This window comes from Trachypithecus francoisi, unplaced genomic scaffold, assembly GCF_009764315.1.
Source record: "Trachypithecus francoisi isolate TF-2019V2 unplaced genomic scaffold, Tfra_2.0 Lachesis_group10, whole genome shotgun sequence".
In the NCBI taxonomy this organism is placed as follows: domain Eukaryota; kingdom Metazoa; phylum Chordata; class Mammalia; order Primates; family Cercopithecidae; genus Trachypithecus; species Trachypithecus francoisi.
The window spans coordinates 75,436,005-75,456,961 of NW_022681455.1; the positions used below are offsets into that span (position 1 = coordinate 75,436,005).

Sequence of the window (20,957 nt, forward strand, 5' to 3'; positions counted from 1 at the left end):
CTGGTAGAGACAGTGAGAGATCCCAGGGGTGGCCTGAAGTTATCCTATCACCTCCTGCCTTGTCCTCTGCACCTGTCTTCCTGGCCCCTGTCTTAGCTCAGCTAGTCTCAGGTAACCAACATTGAGCCCTGCCTTGCTGTGTTCCCACAACAGTGCTGACACTGACTGTGGGTCCCACAGTTCGTTTCAGTTCTGACGCTTCTCAGAGCTGCATGCTACCCGGACCCCACGCGGTGAGGGCTCAGTGCTGCTTAGGTTCACTAGAATGATTCACATATACAGGAAAGCACTATACTTTGTATCCCTGTTTTATTATAAAGGATACATATGGAAGCAATGCATAGGCAAGGTCTTGGTGTGGCAAGAGGGGACAGATCTGCTGTCCCTGTCCTGGACTCTGAGCTTGCCATCCTCCCATCGTAGGTTCAACTGAGAGATTCTCTGAGCTTCCTTGTTTCAGTGTTTTTTCTTTTTTTCTTTTTTTTTTTTTTTTACACATCCTTGCTGGCTTGAACTAGCTTTAGGTTTTATTACCGAGGCATGATCGGTCAAATCATTGGCCACATAGTTGAACTCAATCTCTAGTTCACACCCCCCTGCCTGCCTCTGCCACCTCTGTCGGTGGGGATGTGAGGGCACGGGTCGGGATGGGGCTGAAAGTTTCAGCCCTCTGATCACAGGGCTGATCTCTTTGGAGTGGCCAGCCCTTGAAACTCTCTAGGCACTCACTGTAAGTCATTAGTGGAAACTCAGGTGCGCCCTGCGAGTGTGTCTCTTGAATAACAAGACACTCTTGTGACTCAGGAAATCCTGAGGATTTTTGAAGTTCTGTGCCAGGAACTGAAGCAAAGACCAAGTTTTATTATTATATTCTTATCTGAGGCAAAAAAATGACTGTCCCCAGTGGTGTAGAACAGGCTCTGACCTAGGCCTCTGCATGGTGGGGTTTAGTGTGAGTATTGTGGAGATCAATTCCTTGAATCCCAGGAAGGACTCCGGGGCTAGGCGCCAGATGGGGTGGCCTCTAGTCTCTCCTCACACTCATACCGTTCCTGGGTGCTCGTATCTCTGGGCGTCAGCAGTTACCTCTTCAGTTAAAGTGTCGGTCTCCCAAGTCTCTTCCAGCTCTAGAATTCTCTTTCCTTTTTACTTACAGTACCTGGGGTCCTGGGCCACAGAAAAAGTTAAAGGAAGAGTCATTGAAATACTCTTTAGTTGGACAGTCTGGTTTCCGGAAGACATCAAGATCCGAGATGCCTATCAGATGCTGAAGAAACAAGGTCTGACTTGCGTTACTGTGTCATATTTCCTCTTGTCTCGGCCTGTATCTTCCTGCTTTTTCGTCTGCCTTATAATTTTTGTTGAAAGCTGGACTTCTTATGTAGGACCATAGACACCGAGGTAGAGTTTTGATTTTGTTTTTTTACGCAATAAATCTTTTATCTACTTACCTTTAAAAGCCATAGTGCAAACCTAGAAAGATGATGTAAGGCTTGCTTTTTTCCCTATTGCCTGGATCATAGGAAACCACAGCATGAGAAAGGTACCTATGTCACTAAAGTGACATACAAGCTACCTATGTCACTAAAGCACTTATTTATCTTTTAAAATTCTTGGTTGCTTAAAAACTAACCTTTTCTTTTTTTTTCTTTTTTTTTTTGAGACAAGGTGTTGCTGCATCACCTAGGCTGAAGCACAGTGGTGGAGTGATGGCTCACTGCAGCCTCGACCTCCTGGACTCCAGCCATTCTCCTGGTTTAGCCTCCCAAGTAGCTAGGACTACAGACGTGTGCCACCATACCCAGCTGATTTATTCACTTATTATTCTCCCACCTGCACCCCAACACACACAGACACACACACACTCTCCCTCCCTCTCTGTCTCTCTCTCTCTCTCTATCTCTGTCTCACTTGCTCTCTTACTTACACCAAATATTTTTATTTTTTGTAGAGACAAGGTCTTGCAGTGTTGCCCATGCTGGTCTCAAACTCCTGGGCTCAAATGATCCTCCCACCTCAGCCTCCCAGGCGTGAGCCACCATGTCCATCTTTAACCTCTTTTCCTGAAATAGTGGAACCTTACTGTGAAGTACAGATAAATGCTACCTATGAGCCAGAGTGTGAAAAATACTGTTGTGATAAAAGTAACAACGTGCAGACAGATCTTTCAATACTCTTTTTTTTTTTGAGACAGAGTCTTACTCTGTCGCCCAGGCTGGAGTGCAGTGGGACGAACTCCATTCACTGCAACCTCTGCCTCCTGGGTTCAAGCGATTCTCATGCCTCAGCTTCTCAAGTAGCTGGGATTATAGGCACCCACCACCATGCCCGGCTAATATTTGTATTTTTAGTAGAGATGGGATTTTACCGTGTTGCTCAGGCTGGTCTCAAACTCCTGACCTCAAATGATCCGCCTGCCTCAGCCTCCCAAAGTGCTCGGATTATAGGCATGAGCCACTGTGCCCAGCCGTGGATTTATTTTTAGTTGACACATACTTATACACATTTATTGGAGACAGTGTGATATTTTGGTTCATGCATGCAATGTGTAGTGATCAAATCAGGGTAGTTGGCATATCCATCAGTGAGGTAAGGAGTTTTTAATCCCTGGAATTGGGTAGAGCTTTCCTTTTGGTAGGCAGGATTTGAACTGGGTGTGAGATTTGTTGTTGCTGTAGTGACATCAGATTTCAGATTCCTCTAGTGTTAGCCTGTGTTTAGGTTGGGGGCTAGTTTGTTAATTTTTTCAGGATCTGTTCTCTCAGCTGTAGGTCTTCACTTTCCTCTGCACCTCAGAGAGAGCCTTTCTCCTTGTTCTTGCCACTCGTAGCAGTAGACAGCTGTCCCTTGTCAGAGGGATAGGGTGGTGGGCAGGGGCAGTCTTTGTTCTGGTTCAGCCTGGTTCTTAGGCAGGCACTGCATCCTGGGTCTTGGTAGGATCTGTTTGTGATCCTGCCTCACCCCAGTGTAGATCTGGGCCCAGGACATAATTCCTGCTCCTCCTCCAAGGGTACTAGGGTTTGTTTTTGTTTTTTCTCCCCTATTTTTTCTCTAGCTGCAGTGGGTTCCACCAGTGCTCTACGGCTGCAGCGTTTGTTCCTCTTCTCCCTGTAATCCTGCCTTCAGGCCTTCCCGCTATTTTTGTAAGCCTCTGGAGAAGAGCTTATTTTCTTTCTGTTGCAGCCTCCAGAAATTCTGTATTCTCTTGGCAGCTCACACTGGCCTGTAAACAATTTTAAAATAATTCTAGCTTAGTTGTTACTATTGGTATTGCCTTTTGTCAATCCTTGGAGGTTGTTTTTTTCCTTAAATTTCAGGTTACTTAGTTGTTGCCCTGTGATCTGACCTCTCTGATGGATTCAAGGAAGTTGTAGGCTGGGCATGGTGGCTCACGCCTGTGATCCCAGCACTTTGGTAGTTTGAGGTGAGGAATCTCTTGAGGCCAGGAGTTTCAGACCAGCCTGGGCAACATAACGAGACCCCATCTCTACAAAAAATTTTTTTTTTTTTGGCCGGGCGCGGTGGCTCAAGCCTGTAATCCCAGCACTTTGGGAGGCCGAGACGGGTGGATCACGAGGTCAGGAGATCGAGACCATCCTGGCTAACACGGTGAAACCCCGTCTCTACTAAAAATAACAAAAACTAGCCGGGCGAGGTGGCGGGTGCCTATAGTCCCAGCTACTCGGGAGGCTGAGGCAGGAGAATGGCGTAAACCTGGGAGGCGGAGCTTGCAGTGAGCTGAGATCTGGCCACTGCACTCCAGTCCAGGCGACAGAGCGAGACTCCGCCTCAAAAAAAAAAAAAAAAAAAATTTTTTTTTAAAATTAGCTGGGTGTGGTGGTGCCCACCTATAGTCCCAGCTACTTGGAAGGCCAAGGTGGGAGGACTGCTTGAGCCCAGGAGTTTGAGGCTGCAGCAAGCCGTGATCACACCACTGCACTCTAGCCTGGGAGACAGGGCAAGAATCTGTCTCAAAAACAACAAAAATGTTGTGAATTTGCACACTTTCCAGTGTTTTGTTGTTGTCACAGTGGGGGTGATAGTTCCCACCCTTGTGTATCCTGTTTGTAAGATGGGAATCTGAATTTCTTTTTATATTGGGCTCTTAAAAAAAGGAACCCGGGTTCAGGATGGACTGTTGTTCCCTGTCACATGCACTCAGCATTTTCAGGAGCTTCATCAGGGACCCTCCAGATACTTTTGATCCCTGGGAGGTTATGTAGCTGGATAAACTGATCCATGTTTTTATAGCATAGGGCCCACAGACTGCAGGCCTTCAGGACTGGCTCTTCTCTGACATAGTTGGCTCTGATGTCCTGGCCACCATGGTGGTCCCTTGGATTCTCCTAAGAGATGATGTAAAACTTCATTCATAGACTGGGTGTTGTCTTTGAAGGCTGTTGACAGTGCTTTCCTAGCATGGTATCAGGAACCAGGGGTTTCTGGACTTTATACTGGATTCTGACTGAAGTTTCTGGGTACCATATTGGTGTCTTAACTTTGTAAATTGCATTTTTAGGAATTATAAAACAAGACCCTAAACTACCAGTGGATAAAATCTTACCCCCACCATCTCCTTGGCCCAAGAGCTCCATCTTTGATGCTGATGAAGAAAAGTCCAAGGTAAGGAACCAGACCTATATGGTGTCTGATCAGACCTTTTCCCTTAGGGACTGTAAATGCCCTTTGATGCTTGAATCAGAGTGTGAAGGGGGCCAGGTTACGTGGATTCTCCTCTCCAGACAGGCCGTTAGGAGTGAGGTAGCAGAAGATTTGGGTGCATTCTTTATGGATAAGCCGACTAATAAGGTGCTGGGCTCTTTGTGCCCTCTCCCTTTTCTGCACAGCCTTCCTTGGGGAAAGAAGGTGCAGAATACTAGCTCGTGGGAAGTGTGGGTGATGGGTCATGTCCTGTATGGTGTGGTATTGGGGTGGGGACGGTGGAAGGACTTGCTGCTGTGTGTTGGTTCAGCTCTTTGTCAGTGCCAGTGAGCCCGGCCCTATCCATTTTCCATCCACTATGAACTCCCCAAATCGTTGTTCCCTGGACATCAGTATCTAGAGGGACAAGAAGAGTAAGATGGCCAAGACCCAGGGATAACTCTATGGTGCCTGTGAGTGGGGAGCCCTTTGGCCTTCTGCTGGCAGTGTTTTCGGTCATGACTGTTCTTGGTCAGTCACAGGTCTAGTTCACGGAGCGTCGGAAGGCTACACACTATGTACTCGTTTCTGCGTGGTATGGTCTGCCTGCCAACTGCACCCCGTCCCTATACCCACTCCTTGGGCCTAGATACTCTGTGGCTATCAGGTCCCTGTTGTTAGAATGAGCAAGACTAGTCTAGGCTCCGGGCCGCCTTTCTCCCTGGCTTTCCTCCTGTTTGGTGCCTTGGGTTTGCAGAGGATGGGAGGAGCTAGGAAGGAGGTATGGTGTGACTTCTCAGAAAGAATCCTGTGTTACCAGCCCTCATTATCCCCACCTTTCCTGCCATCCGTCCCATGAAGATTGAGTGACTTCTCTGTGCCAGGCATCCTGCTAGGCATTGGAAATGAAGATCACCAGGGTCTGTCGCATCGTAAAGCACATGGTCCCGGGCAACTGCAGACCTAGCGCCCTTTTGGGCCAGAGAATTCCCTGTCGTTGGGGACTGTCCTGTGCACTGTAGGATGTTCACAGCATTCCCGACTCTACCCACGAGCTGCCAGTAGCACCCCCTCTCTAGTTGTGACAACCAAATTTCTCCAGACTTGGCCAGACATCCTCTGGGAGAAGTAATCCCCCACATCCCCCTATCCCACTGAAAACCAGTGGCGGACTGGGCACAGCATCTCATGCCTGTAATCCCAGCACTTTGGAAGGCCGAGGCAGGCAGATCACGAGGTCAAGAGATTGAGACCACCCTGGCCAACATGGTGAAACCCTGTCTCTACTAAAAACACAAAAATTAGCTGGGCATGGTGGCGCGCGCCTGTAGTCCCAGCTACTTGGAAGGCTGAGGCAGGAGAATGGTGTGAACCTGGGAGGCAGAGGTTGCAGTGAGCCAAGATCACGCCACTGCACTCCAGCCTGACAACAGAGCAAGACCCGGTCTCGAAAAAAGAAAAAGCAAGACCCGGTCTCGAAAAAAAAAACAGTGGTGTATTGGGATAGTCAGAGTGCCTGCATCATAGTGTCCTTGGGACCGTTTGGTGAGACAGTGCATGTAAAATGTGTGCGCTGTTGTTAGTGTTAACTCTTCTGTAGCTGCTGCTTCTGCTCTGGGCCTGAGGGAGTTGTGGTCTCACCTACTCTTCCTGTTCACTCTCTCCAGCTTCTGACAAGGCTTCTAAAGAGCAACCACCCTGAGGACCTTCAGGCCGCAAACCGGTTAATCAAGAATTTGGTCAAGGAGGTGGGCATTCTTCCAGTTGGTTCAGTAGAAGCAGCATTTGACAGAGGCTGAAGGACAGTGCACATGAGCCTATGCTTGAGGGGTAGAGGAACAGTTGCCTGGGAGAAAGAGTGGCTCCTAGCCCTGAACTCTGGGGAACAGCCATAGGCTCCCTCAATTGGAAGCAGAAATCCCGCTGCTGTCGTACTTCTCAGCTGCTTTCATCCATGCTGCTCAAAGCATTTCCTAGACACCAGCTTCGGTCCCAGCAACGGGTATTGGTACGGACAAAGTCCAGGTTTAGGAAACTGCTTTTCAGAGGGCTTGAGGCTGGTGGCACAGAGGCAGAGGTCACGGTCACCATTCCCCAAACTGCAGTTTCCTCCCCAGGAATTCTGGGCTTTTGAGTATTTTTTCACCCACTGTGTGAGCTCTCCCATGCACTTAACGTCCTGGTGACTCCCCTGAGCGAGCTCTCTCAGTAGTGACTCTTTCCCAGGCTTCAGCCAGGGTTTCTGCTCCTTCACTCTCATCCTCTTCTTTTTCCCAAAAGGAACAAGAAAAATCAGAGAAGGTGTCCAAGAGGGTCTGTGCGGTGGAGGAAGTGCGAAGCCATGTGAAGGTGCTGCAGGAGATGCTGAGCATGTACCGCAGGCCAGGGCAGGCCCTGCCCAACCAGGAGGCCCTGCAGGTAATCTTCAGGTGTAACACAGGGGGCTGCACGTGTTTACTAAAGTGAGTTCGCAGTGCTTTCACCTGTATGCACCCATGAAGCCATCTCAGAGTCAAGACGGTAAACATATCTTGACACCTCCCCAAATGTCCTTGTGCTGCTTTGTCCTCCCTTCCTCTCTCCGCTACTCCCCAATCCCTGGGCAGCTACTGATTTGCTTTCTGTTCTGATTCGCTGACAACTCCCAAACTCTTGTATAAATGGAATGATGCAGTACATAACCCTCTATTTTAGCCTGACTTCTCGATCTCACTCTAGATCCATTCACGTTGCTGTGTGTAGCAGTAGCTTGTTTCTTCTTATTGCCAGGTACTGTCCCGTCACCTGGATGTACCACAGCATATACCTATTGATGGGCCTTGCGTTGTTTCCATCTTTGGGTGATTATGAATCACGCTGCTATAAACAGTTGTGTACACGGGATTTTGTGTGAACATCTGTTTTCATTTCTTGTGGGTAAATGTCTGGGATTACTAGGTCATATGCTAAGTATATATTTAACTTGTTAGGCAAACAGTGGCTAAGCTATCTTCCAGGGTGATTGCACCATTTTACAATCCTAACAGCAGCATATGCAAGTTCTAGCTCCTCCACATCTTGAGATCTTAGTTTTTATACAGCATCTTTATTGAGATAATTAACATACCATAAAAGCAAGCATCGCATCTATCTAGTTATAGAATATCTTGATCACCCCAAAAGAAACCTTGTACCCATTAACAGTCATTCCCCCTTTCCCAAACTCCCCTTTCCCCAGTCCCTGGCAACCACTAATCCACTTTCTGTCTCTCTGGATTTGCCTATTTGGATTCTTTGTCCAAGTGCGGTTACACAATACGTGGGCTTTCGTGTCTGGCTTCCTTTACGTAGCCTAATGTTTGCAGGTGCATCCATCTGGTAGCATGTGTCACTGCTCCATTTCTGTTCATGCCCGAATAGTGTTCCATTGTTTGGCTATGCCACATTTTGTTTCTCCATTTATCAGCTGATGGGCATTTGGTTTGTTCCTACTTTTTGGCTATTATGAATGATGCCTCTGAATTATTCATTACGATTAATGACTTTGAACTTTGTCCAAATTTTTATGTGAACATAGGTTTTTAATTCTCTTGGGTATATACCTAGAAATGGAATTGCTGGATCTTGGGGTAACTCCATATTTAACATTTTGAGAAACTGCCAAACTGTTTTCCAAAGTGGCTGTGCCATTTTACATTCCCAGCAGCAATGTATTGGTTCCAGTTCTCTGCATTCTGCCAACATTTGCTGTTATCTTTTTGATCGGAGCCCTCCTGGAGGGTGTGAAGTGCTGTCTCATTGCAACTTTCTGTTTCTTAATGGCTTGTTTATTTTCTATGCTTATTGGCAGCTTGTACATCTTAGAAGACATGTCTGCAAATCCGTTGCCTATCTTTTGGAGTGTCTTTTTGAGTTACAAGCATTTTTTATGTATTCTGGATACAAGTTCCTTATCAGACAGTGTTCTCCCATCCTTTTCACTGTTTTGATAGCATCTTTTGAAGCGGGAAAGTTTTGTTTTGTTCTGTTTTTTGAGACAAAGTCTCGCTCTATCGCCCAGTCTGGAGTGCAATTGTGTGATCTCAGCTCCCCACAACCTCCGCCTCCTGGGTTCAAGCAATTCTTCTGCCTCAGCCTCCCGAGTGCTAGGATTACAGGAATGTGCCAGCACACCTGGCTAATTTTGTGGTTTTTTTTTTTTTTAGTAAAGACAGGGTTTCTCTGTGTTAGTTAGGCTGGTCTCGAACTCCTGACCTCAGGTGATCCGCCCACCTCAGCCTCCCAAAGTGCTGGGATTACAGGTGTGAGCCACTGTACCTGACCAGTAGAGACAGGGTTTCACCATGTTGGCCAGGCTGGTCTCGAACCCTGACCTCAGGTGATCCACCTGCCTTGGCCTCCCAAAGTGCTGAGATTACAGGCATGAGCCACCATGCCTGGCCTTCTTTTCTTTTTCTTTTTTTTTTAAATGTCTTGCTGATGCTTTTGTTGTCACATCTAAGAAACCACAGTCCAGCCGGGCTCAGTGGCTCACGCCTGTAATCCCAGCACTTTGGGAGGCCAAGACAGGTGGATCACCTGAGTTCAGGAGTTTGAGACCAGCCTGACCAACATGGAGAAACCCCATCTCTACTAAAAATACAGTATCAGCCGAGCATAGTGGCGCATGCCTGTAATTCCAGCTACTCGGGAGGCTGAGGCAGGGGAATCATTTGAACCCGGGAGGCGGAGGTTGTGGTGAGCCGAGATCACACTATTGCACTGCAGCCTGGGCAACAACAGCGAAACTCCATCTCAAAAACAAACAAACAATCAAAAAGAAACCACAGCCTTTCTGTGGCAGGTTCGAGGCAGCCATGCTCTTGGTCTCCCTTGGAGCTCTGTTCTCCACCTCCTTCTGCAGGTCTGTTTCAGCCATCTCCCTCTGCATTCCAGTTTTTTTTTTTTTTTTAATGTTTCTCTGCACAGGAGAGCCAGCGCCCACATAACTCCTTTATTTACCTGTCCTTCCACCTCACAAGATTAGCAGAAATGAACTACTGTCTTTCCAAATTCCTAAGCCTCCTGAGTAGCTGGAATTATAGGCACCCGCTAACTTTTGTATTTTTAGTAGAGACAGGGTTTCACCCTGTTGGCCAGGCTGGTCTTAAACTCCTGACCTCAGGTGATCTGCCCACCTTAGTCTCCCAAAGTGCTGGGATTACAGATGTGAGCCACCCTGCCCGGTCAGATTCTTTTATTTTCAAAAATCATACACCTGTAGCCTGTAATCTTTTTCTGAAACTCTGCCATGTTACTTCAAACCTGCACTCTCGAAGTCAGGACCAACAGGAGGCCTCCTGAAGCCCCAGATTCTGCTGCCTGCCTGATCAGAGGCTCCTGGGGCCCTGGAGGGGGCTGTTGTGGGGTGCCTGGGCTTGTGTCATGAACCACGTTGTGCTCTTTCAGGTCGTGTATGAGAGGTGTGAAAAGCTGCGGCCCACGTTGTTCCGGCTGGCGAGTGACACCACTGATGACGATGATGCACTCGGTAAGTTTTCTTTCCTTGGGTGTAGCTAGCAGCACAGGTGCAAGACAGACTCGGTCCCTCCTGTCACGCTACTGTGCCAGGAACAAGACAGAGTGGACTTGATGTTCCGTGGAGCTTGTGCTTGGGTAGGGTGTGGCCTGAGTTGCCTCAGAACTGACTTCCAGCAGGATCCAGGCTTCAGTAAGAAATCAGCAGCAGGTCTAAAGCCTGAGAAGGGGTGGAAATTGACCATGGAGATCAGGGTGTGAGAGGTAGAAGAAAGATGCCTCTGGAGGCTTCAGGAAAAACTGACCAATCGTAGGGGCCAGAGAAGCAGCTGCGGGTGGTGTCTCAAAGGGATCACCAGCTTTTGTATCTTCAGGGGCCAGGTAGGTCACCTAAGGGAGCCCGGCCAATTGGAAAATGGAAGGGACATCCGTAGGGATGTGAAAAATTGTCCACAGTTACTAAAAAAAAATTTAACTCTTTAGTATGGAAAATCTCAAAACATGAGAGACAGGAATAGTAAAATAAAGTCTATGTATTCTTCACTCATCTTTAATAATTACCAGCTCATAACTGATTTTTTTAATCTTGTTTCATCTGTACCTGTTTTTGTACCCACCCATTTCCTAGTCTGTTTTGAAGCAAATTCTAGACATTGCTTTTTCTTTTAATTTTTTTTTTGAGATGGAGTCTCTCTCTGTTGTCCAGGCTGGAGTGCAGTGGTGTAATCTTGGTTCACTGCAACTTCCACCTCCTGGGTTCAAGCCATTCACCTGCCTCAGCCTCCCAAGTAGCTGGGATTACAGGCAACCACCATCATGCCTGGCTAATTTTTGTATTTTTGTAGAGATGACGTTTCACCAATTTGACCAGGCTGGTTTCAAACTCCTGGCCTCTAGTGATCTGCCTGCCGTGGCCTCCCAAAGTGCTGGGCTTACAGGCGTGAGCCACAATCCCCAGCCTCTGGACATTTCAAAATAATCAAAGATTCAGTCAGTGTTCAGATTTCCCTGATGAAATTTCTCCTTAATCATCTCTTGCTAACTTAAAAAAAAAAATTGTTCTAAATCAGACGCAAAAGAAAAGCCGTACTGTATAATTGGTTTATATTTCTTTAGTCTCTCTTAGTGGATAGCATGTGCATGCCCTCTGCAATCCTTTTTCGTTTTTTTGAGACGGTCTCACTCTGTTGCTCAGGCTGGAGTCCAGTGGTGTGATCTCAGTTCACTGCAGCCTCTACAGCCTCTACCTCCTGGGTTCAAGCAATTCTCATGTCTCAGCCTCCTGAGTAGCTGGAACTACAGTTGCACACCACCATACCTGGCGAATTTTTGTACTTTTCGTAGAGATGGAGTTTTGCCATGTTGGCCAGGCTGGTCTCAAACTCCTGCGCTCAAGTGATTTGCCCGCCTTGGCTTCCCAAAGTGCTGGGATTACAGGCGTGAATCACTACGCGCAGCCTTTTTTCCTTGCATGAAAATAGGCCCTCTGAATTGAGAGTATTCTTAGTCTCAGTTCTGCTCGTGGCATCCCCCATGATGCTGTTAATGTTTTTGTTTCTGATATTTCTTTTTTTCTTGAGATAGAGTTTCGCTCTTGTTCCCCCGGCTGGAGTGCAATGACGTGATATCAGCTCCCTGCAACCTCCCTCTCCTGGGTTCAAGCAATTCTCCCACCTCAGCATCCCAAATAGCTGGGATTACAGGCACCCGCCACGACGCCTGGCTAACGTTGTGTATTTTTAGTAGAAACTGGGTTTCACCATGTTGGCCAGGATGGTCTTGAACTCCTGACCTCAGGTGATCCGCCCACCTCAGCCTCCCAAAGTGCTGGGATTGCAGGCATGAGCCACTGCGCCCAGCCAACAGGTTCTGAGTTAAAGTTAAAAGTTTGTTATTTAAAGGGCCTTAATTTGAGTGCTTACTGCTGGTCAGTACTCTGGACAGTACAGGTGTAGAAGGTAAACAGATTTGCTTCCTTCTGCATTGAGAACTACTAACATGTTAGGACTCGGGTTAACTGACTAGGCCTGATAGGGTCTGATGACACAATCTGGGGGCTGGAGGTGTGGATAAACTGAACATAGTCGAGCCATATGAAGGCTGTTTTATGGAAAAGCTTAGAAAGGATTGAGATTGTTGGTCACCAAACCAGGCGGTTCCGATTCTTCCCTCATTCTTCAGCGGAAATTCTCCAGGCAAATGACCTCCTCACCCAAGGAGTTCTGCTGTACAAACAGGTGATGGAGGGCCGGGTCACCTTTGGAAACAGAGTGACCAGCTCAGTGGGAGACATCCCTGTCTCCAGAGGTATGTTTGAAAGCCTCTCCTTGCCTTCTGCCTCGGGGCAGCCTGCAATTCCCAGAAAAAAAAAAAGAATGGGTCCTAAACATAGTCTGGGTTAAGGAATAGAAATGAGAGAACTCGCCCTTTGTTCCCCTTCCTGTGAAAGCGGGTCTCATGTTGCCACGCCCAGCCACAGGAATCGTCATGAACTGGTTGCCAGGGTGGACCCCAGCTTTGACTACACACAGAAGCAGATGGCTAAGCTGTGCCTGGGTTTGAATTCTCATAAATGCTTGCATATGGGAGCTAGAGACAAAAGAAATGGTCTTCCTCGAGGTTCCTAGTGCCAGGTCAGCTGTATCAGAATCACCTGGAGCACTGGTTGAACTGCCACTGCTTAGGTCCCTGGCTTGGACCTTCTGAATCAAGACTGCTTGGAGCTGGGCCTGGAGGTCTGCGTCTTTCAAGCACTGCGGGTGATTTTGATCAGCTGTGGTCAGAAGCCTCAGAATGGCCTGAGCTGGAGAAGGCTGAATCTGCTCTCCTCCAGGGTGATGGGACCTTTGCATGATGGCCTGTGATCCCTGGGGTAGGAAGGCAGGCCTTGGCTCCCTGTTGTCCCGGATGCCAGCTGAGCTTGTGTGTCAGGACACTCAGCTGAGTGGAAGGTTCTTGGAAGGGCAGGGAGGGCGTTACCATTTGATTAGGAGGTGGTCTGAGGGAAGCTGATTGGATTTATGTGGAGACTTTGCTCTCACGTCCAACTGACTTCTCTTCCTAACCCTGGGCTTTCTAGTCTTTCAGAATCCAACAGGCTGCATGAAGACCTGTCCCCTGATTGACTTGGAGGTGGACAATGGACCTGCGCAGGCGGGGACTGTGGCGCCATCTTTGCTTCATCAAGACTTGGCAGCTTTGGGTGAGGGCAGGTCCTTGTGGGGAGCAGGCACAGGGTGGGTGCCAGTAGGGGAGCAAGCTGATTCCCTTCGCGGAGCACGTGCCTGCTGCTGAGGGGGTCGAGATGGTTGTGAATAGGAAGAATGAGCTGGTTCCCTCTGGGGGCACGTACCTGCTGCCGAGGGAGTGAGTAGGGGAGTGAGTTGGTCCCCTCAGGAAGCACGTGTCTGCTACTGAGCGAGTCAAGATGAGTGTGAGTAGGGGAGTGAGCTGGACCCTCGGGGAACACGTGTCTGCTGCTGAGGGAGTCGGGATGGTTGTGAGTAGGAGAGTGAGCTGGTCCCCTCAGAAAGCACATACCTGCTGCTGAGGGAATCAAGGTGGTTGTGAGTAGGAGAGTGAGCTGGTTCCCTCAGGGAGCACGTACCTGCTGCCGAGGGAATCAGGTGTTTTGGGCAGTTGAGCGGGTCCCCCTTGCATATTAGTCACAGATTGGCCATGGATGAGTCGCATGACCTTCAGTAAGTTGCTTATTTGTCTAGACTTTCTGGATGTCCTAGAAAGGGTGGGTGTGGCATTACTCGCCATCTTGAAGCAGGTGGAGTTAATGTTATGCATCTCACTCCATTCCTTTCTTACAGGAATCAGTGATGCTCCTGTTACAGGCACGGTGAGGATGCTCTTCCCAGGGCTTAGAGAGAGAAGGGGAGGGTCTCAGACCTGCCCTTGTGAGGCAGCACTGCCTGGCGAGCAGAGAGGTGCTCCTGCACTGTCCCGGTGGAATCATGGCCTTGGAGGTCCAGAGTCTCTTCCTCACCCATACTGTCTGGCTGGTACCCCAGGGGAGACAGGTTACACCAGACTCCTGCTTCCTGGAGGTCTGCCCAGGAGCTGAGTGTGATCTTGCCCTTTCTTTCCCCTCTTGCCCCAAGAGATGTCACCAGCCTGGGCCACAGCAGCTTGGGTGGGCTCAGGAGAGCTGTGCCTTGGTTTTACTGTGGCTGATGGTCACGCATACCCTGGTCTTACTTTAGCCATTCCTGATTTGACAGGTTGCTGGTCAGAATTGCTGTGAGGAAAAGAGGAATCCCTCCTCCAGCACACTGCCAGGCGGTGGCGTTCAGAACCCTTCTGCAGACAGGAATTTACTGGACCTCCTCTCACCACAGCCAGCTCCGGGCCCTCTGTGAGTCTTCTGGGCAAGGGGTGTGGGAGAGTGTGGCTCCTGAGTGCAGTTCCTTCTCATGGGACAAGGGCCAGAGAATGGTGCTCTAAGACAGCCTCTCGCCCTGGAGAAACATCTTTCTTTTTTTTTTTTTTGAGACAGGGTCTCGCTCTATTGCCCAGGCTAGAGTGCAGTGGCACAATCTGGGCTCATTGACAACCTTTACCTCATGAGTTCAAGCGATTCTCCTGCCTCAGCCTCCCGAGTAACTGGGATTACAGGCACATGCCACCATGCCCAGATAATTTTTTTTTAAGTTGTAGTAGAAATGGGATTTCACCGTGTTGGCCAGGCTGATCTCAAACTCCTGACCTCAGGTGATCCATCTGCCTGGCCGAGAATCATCTTTCTGTTGAAAGTTTAGGCGAGGTGCGTGGCTCATGCCTTGTATGAGTTCGTTTTCACACTGCTGATAAAGACATACCCGAGACTGTGTAATTTAAAAACAAAAAGAGGTTTAATGGACTCATAGTTTCATGTGGTTGAGGAGGCCTCCCAATCATGGCAGAAGGCAAAAGGCATGTTTTCTTTCTTTTTTTTTTTTTTTTTTTTTTTGAGACGGAGTCTCGCTCTGTCACCCTGGGTGGAGTGCAGTGGTGCGATCTCAGCTCACTGCCACCTCTGCCTCCCGGGTTCAAGCGATTCTCTTGCCTCAACCTCCTGAGTAGCTGGGATTACAGGCCTGTGCCACCACACCTGGTTAATTTTTTGTGTTTTTTTAGTAGAGATGGGGTTTCACCATGTTAGCCAGGATGGTCTTGATCTCCTGACCTCATAATCTGCCTGCCTCTCCCTCCCAAAGTGCTGGGATTATAAGTGTGAGCCATTGCACTCAGCCAAAAGGCATGTCTTATGTGGCAGCAGGCAAGAGAGAATGAGAGCCAAATGAAAAAGGGTTTCCCCTTATAAAACCATCAGATCTCATGAGATTCACCATGAGAACAGTGTGGGGAAACTGCACCCATGATTCAGTTTTCTCCTACAGGGTCCCTGCCACAACATGTGGGAATTGTGGGTGCTACAATTCAAGATGAGATTTAGGTGGGGACACAGCCAAACCATATCATTCCTGTAATCCCAGCTCTTTGGGAGGCCAAGGCAGGTCGATCGCTTGAGCCCTGGAGTTCAAGACTAGCCTGGGATATATGGCAAAACCCCATCTCTACAAAAAACACAAAAATTAGCCAGGCGTAGTAGCTCATGCCTGTAGTCCCAGCTCCTCAGGAGGCTGAGGTGGGAGGATGACTGGAGCCCGGAAAGTCGAGGCTGCAGTGAGCCATTACCATGCCACTGCATTCCAGCGTGGACAGCAGAGTGAGACCCTGTCTCAACAAAAGTTTAATATGCTGCTTCCCTTTTCTCATTTTACTCCCTTTCCTAGTCATTGGAAAATACCTGCTTTGGCCAAGACATCTGAAAGGGGGTTTATTTAAGGAGTAGGAATAATAGAACATAAGGTTTTTGCTGTTTGTTTTTGTTTTCCCTTCTAATAACCATGTAATTGAAGTTAAGTAAAATTTGATCCATAAATATACAACAAAGTGCAAAGTACCACTCCCTAAAAACAAGGTTGAATGTTCCTTCTTTGCTTTTTTTCTGTACATGTAGTGGTGCATTCTTGTGGCTTGTTACACAAACAGGATTTTAATTTACAAACTGCACTCCAGCATGACCTTTTCATATCATATCTGTGATGCATTTCATATCAGTTTCTATAAATATGCCTCAGTCTTCTTAATAGCTACATTATAATTCATTGCATGGATGTATTTGATCATTTCCCTTTTGTGGACATTAACATAATTTCCAGTTTGGAGATGCTTAGGGGAGTGCCTTATAGTACAGATCCCTGAAGGGAGAGGTTCTCTAAGGTGTGAATGTAACAACATTTTCATAGATCCTGTCCCTTTTTTTTTTTTTTTTGAGGCAGAGTCTCGCTCTGTCGCCAGGACTGGAGTGCAGTGGCCGGATCTCAGCTCACTGCAAGCTCCGCCTCCCGGGTTCACGCCATTCTCCTGCCTCAGCCTCCCGAGTAGCTGGGACTATAGGTGCCCGCCACCTCGCCCGGCTAGTTTTTGTATTTTTAGTAGAGACGAGGTTTCACCGTGTTAGCCAGAATGGTCTCAATCTCCTGACCTTGTGATCCGCCCGTCTTGGCCTCCCAAAGTGCTGGGATTACAGGCTTGAGCCACCGCGCCCGGCCGATCCTGTCCCTTTGTCTCTGGAAAAGTGCAGCTTACCTTCACCCAAACAGCCTGAAAGTGCCTGTGTTCCTGATAGAAACCACCTGGCTTTGGCAGAAGTGGGATGTCCTGAGAGTTCATTCCCATTTGCCACCCAGAGGTCATTTCTTGCAGTCTTCTTTTTTTCAGCCACTTGGGCAGGGTGGGTTATTTCTTCTCGCGGGACTTTAGTTTTCTAAAATGTTTTCAGTTTGGGTCCCAAATGGACAAAATCATGGAGTGGATAGTAGCTGGTGTAATTTGTGTATCATCTGCCTGGCTCACGTCCCTCTGTGATCACACCTGGAAAACAACCTGCCTGAGCTACTTATTGTCAGGGACTGCCTGACGGGTACAACATGAACAACCCTCATAACAAAGGCTCTAGGTTATTGGGTTCTTATTATGTGTGGACATTTTAAGTGCTTTTCTTTCTTTCTTTTTCTTTTTTTCCTGAGACGGAGTCTCGCTCTGTTGCCCAGGCTGGAGTGCAGTGGTATGATCTCAGCTCACCACAAGCATGCGCCACCACCACCTGGCTAATTTTTAATTTTTGTACTTTTAGTAGAAACTGGGTTTCACCATGTCGGCCAGGCTGGTCTTGAACTCCTGACCTCAAATGACCCACCTGCCTCAGCCTCCCAGAGTGTTGGGATTATAGGTGTGAGCCACCGCGCCCAGCCTCTAAGTGCTTTTCACACATTGTCTCGTTTGAATCTTATAACAGCACTACGAGGTAAATTACTTCTGTTATTTCCATTTAACAGATGAGGAAGCTGAAGTACGAGTTTGATTACTTGACAAAAGTCATATAACATCTGGTACATTAGCTTACACCTGTAATCCCAGTACTTTGGGAGGCCGAGGTGGGCGAATCACCTGAGATCAAAAGTTCAAGACCAGCACGGCCAACGTGGTGAAACCCTGTCTCTAATAAAAATACAAAAATTAGCCAGGCGTGGTGGCTGGTGCCTGTAATCCCAGTTACTCGGGAGGCTGAGGCAGGAGAATCACTTGAGCCTGGGAGGCGGAGGTTGCAATGAGCCGAGGCAGTTCCAGTACACTCCAGCCGGGGCAACAGAGCAAGACACTGTATCATCAAAAAAAAAAAAAGGCATATAACATCTAACTCTGTGTGTGTGTGCGTGTGTGTGTGTGTGTGTGATTTTTTTTCCCTTGTTCTTTAATAAGCCTAACCCAAATTCCAGGAAATCGCTACAATTTTTGCTAGTCTTTGATATTTTTTATTTCTTTGTAGGAATTATGTTTCGCAGAAAAGTGTCCCCAAGGAAGTGCCCCCAGGTACTAAGTCCTCTCCAGGTTGGTCCTGGGAGGCTGGCCCGTTGGCTCCTTCCCCATCTTCACAGAATACACCTCTGGCTCAAGTGTTTGTCCCTTTGGAGTCTGTTAAGCCCAGTAAGTACAATTTTACTCCCCACCTTTTTTTTTTCCTGGAATCTATTAGACTCCCAGCTTTTTCCACTCCAGTTTGGTAGAGGTAGCCCTTGAATTTGGTTGATGAATGGGAGAGATTTTGCATGAGGGCAAAAAGTAAGAGGTTGTGGCCAGGTATGGTGACTCATGCCTGTAATCCCAGCACTTTGGGTGGCTGAGGTGGGAGGATCACTTGAGGCCAGGAGTTTGAGACCTGCCTGGGCAAGATAGCCTTGTCTGTATTTGGGGGGGAAGAAAAAATGGGGAGGCCGAGGCAGGTGATCACTTGAGGCCAGGAGTTCGAGACCAGCCTGGCCAACATAACGAAGCCCTGTCTCTACAAAAAATACAAACATTAGCTGGGCGTGTTGGTGCATGCCTGTAGTCCCAGCTACTTGGGAGGCTGAGGCAGGATAATTGCTTGAACCCAGGAGGTGGAGGTTGCAGTGAGCCAAGATCATGCTACCACACTCTAGCCTGAGTGACAAAGTGAGACTTCGTCTCCCAAAAAAAAAAAAGTTTGCTTCTTTGTCTTTTAGCTAATTTTCTTAGCCTTCCTTAGTATTGACACTGTCAAGGATATGGGCAAGCCTTTAGGCACATAATGTTCATTGATTTGGGATTCAAGAAAGGAATGTTTAATGTGGCCTGAAATGACTGGCAAGAGGTAGAATTCAAATGAGTGGAAGAATTTGTCTAGTGATCCTCCTTCTCTAGGGATCCTCATTAAAGCAGAAAAGTGGATATTACCTCTGTTACAAAGGGAAGGAAATGGAAGGCTCAGCTAATCAAGGTGCCTACGGTCTCTACACTAGCATGCACAGCAGGACACAACTCAGGTTGTCTGTTCCAGGGCCTGGGCTCTTGAGCACAGAGCCCTCCTATGGCTCTTTGTGATGAGGTTAGATTGCAGAGAGCCCTGAAAGCCAGGCAGACAAATTTATAAATAAACAATTGGTAAACAGTGGGAGCTCTTTGCACATTTCTTTATTGATTTTTGTTTTAAGAAATAATACATGTTCAGTGTTAATTTTCTGAATTCAATAATTGTACTGTAGTTACGATGTTAACATCTGGGGAAGCTACATGAAGGGTATATAGAAATTTTTCTATTAGTTTTATAACTTCTTATAAGTCTGAAATTATTACAAAGCAAACTTTAAAAAGTAAAAAAGTTAAAAATACATGTTCAAAATGTAGAGTTTTATTAAAGACAGAATAGGCTGGACTCAGTGGCTCACGCCTGTAATGCCAGCACTTTGGGAGGACAAGACGGGCAGATCACTTGAGGTCAGGAGTTCGAGACCAGCCTGGCCAAAATGTTAAAACCCTAAAAATACAAAAATTAGCTGGATATGGTAGTGTGCACCTGTAATCCCCAGCTACTTGGGAGCCTGAGTCAGGAGCATCACCTGAACCCAGACGGCAGAGGTTGCAGTGAGCTGAGCTCATGCCACTGTGCTTCAGTCTGAGCAACAAAGAAGACTCTGTCTCAAAAAAAAAAAAAAAAGGACTAGAAAAGTAAAATCATCTATACCATTACCAGCCAGAGATGGAAATTCTGTTCATGTCTTGATAGATTTTCTTCTTGTCTTATCATGTATGTGTATTTGTACATACACAGTTCTTAATAATTTTATGCCACAGTGTGTACAGAGTGTTACTCTATTTACTGTTACTTTATATACCATTTTTATGCCCTTAGTTCTTTAAAAACGTGATTTTTATGAACTTATATGTATATATGCACCATTAAATAGAGGTACTGTAATCTGTTTATTCAGTATTTTATTTTATTTTTTATTTTATTTTATTTTATTGTTGAGACAAAGTCTGGCCCTATCATCCAGGCTGTAGTGCAGTGGTGCCATCTCAGCTTACTACAACCTCCATCCTCCAGGCTCAAGCCATCCTCTCACCTTGGCCTCCCAAGTAGCTGGGACTACAGGCATGCACCACTATGTCTGGCTTATTCAGTCCTTCTCTGAAGGTCAATTTCTTTCTACCTGTTTGCTGTTAAAAACAGGGCTACAGGCCAGGTGTGGTGGCTCATGCCTGTAATCCCAGCACTTTGGGAGGCCAAGGCGGGTGGAGCACCTGAGGTCAGGAGTTCGAGACCAACCTGGCCAACATAGTGAACCCCTGTCTCTACTAAAAAATACAAAAAAAAATTAGCCAGGCGTGGTGGTGGGCACCTGTAGTCCCAGCCACTTGGGAGGGTGAGGCCAGAGAATCGCTTGAACCTGGGAGGCAGAGGTTGCAGTGAGCTGAGATCGCGCCACTATACTCCAGCCTGGGTAACACAGTGAGACTCTGTCTTTAAAAAAAAAAAAAAAAAAAAAAAAAAACAGGGCTACAAAGAACATCTTTGGATGCCTTTCTTTATACCTTTCTTTTATACCTTCCTGATTATTAGGCGATCATAATACCAGTGAAATGCCACATGTAGACATTTAAAATTTTGATCTGCATTACCAATTTCCCTTCTGAAAAGGTTGCTTTTTTCCCCATACTCTTGCCACCATACCCCACTGATATTTTCAGTCTCTTAAATCTTTGGTAGTTTCATTGTTAAACTGTGTTTTAATTTTTTTTTTTTTTTTTTTTTTTTGAGATGGAGTCTCACTCTGTCACCCAGGCTGGAGTGCAGTGGCACGACCTCATCTCACTGCAAGCTCTGCCTCCCAGGTTCACGCCATTCTCCTGCCTTAGCCTCCTGAGTAGCTGGGACTACAGGCATCTGCCACCACCCCCGGCTG

General features: G+C 47.4%; 1 protein-coding gene across 2 annotated transcripts in view; it reads left to right on the forward strand.

Moving 5' to 3' along the window:
- Positions 1-20,957, forward strand: part of GGA2 (golgi associated, gamma adaptin ear containing, ARF binding protein 2) — a 47,445-nt gene that overhangs the window by 17,492 nt on the left and 8,996 nt on the right. For both annotated transcript variants that reach the window (XM_033217752.1, XM_033217753.1), the window contains 10 exons: positions 1,157-1,280; positions 4,520-4,623; positions 6,309-6,389; positions 6,922-7,059; positions 10,069-10,150; positions 12,319-12,444; positions 13,217-13,339; positions 13,959-13,987; positions 14,370-14,503; positions 18,023-18,180. In XM_033217752.1, coding sequence (XP_033073643.1) covers positions 1,157-1,280; positions 4,520-4,623; positions 6,309-6,389; positions 6,922-7,059; positions 10,069-10,150; positions 12,319-12,444; positions 13,217-13,339; positions 13,959-13,987; positions 14,370-14,503; positions 18,023-18,180 — 1,099 coding nt within the window. The remainder of the gene's footprint in view (positions 1-1,156; positions 1,281-4,519; positions 4,624-6,308; positions 6,390-6,921; positions 7,060-10,068; positions 10,151-12,318; positions 12,445-13,216; positions 13,340-13,958; positions 13,988-14,369; positions 14,504-18,022; positions 18,181-20,957) is intronic.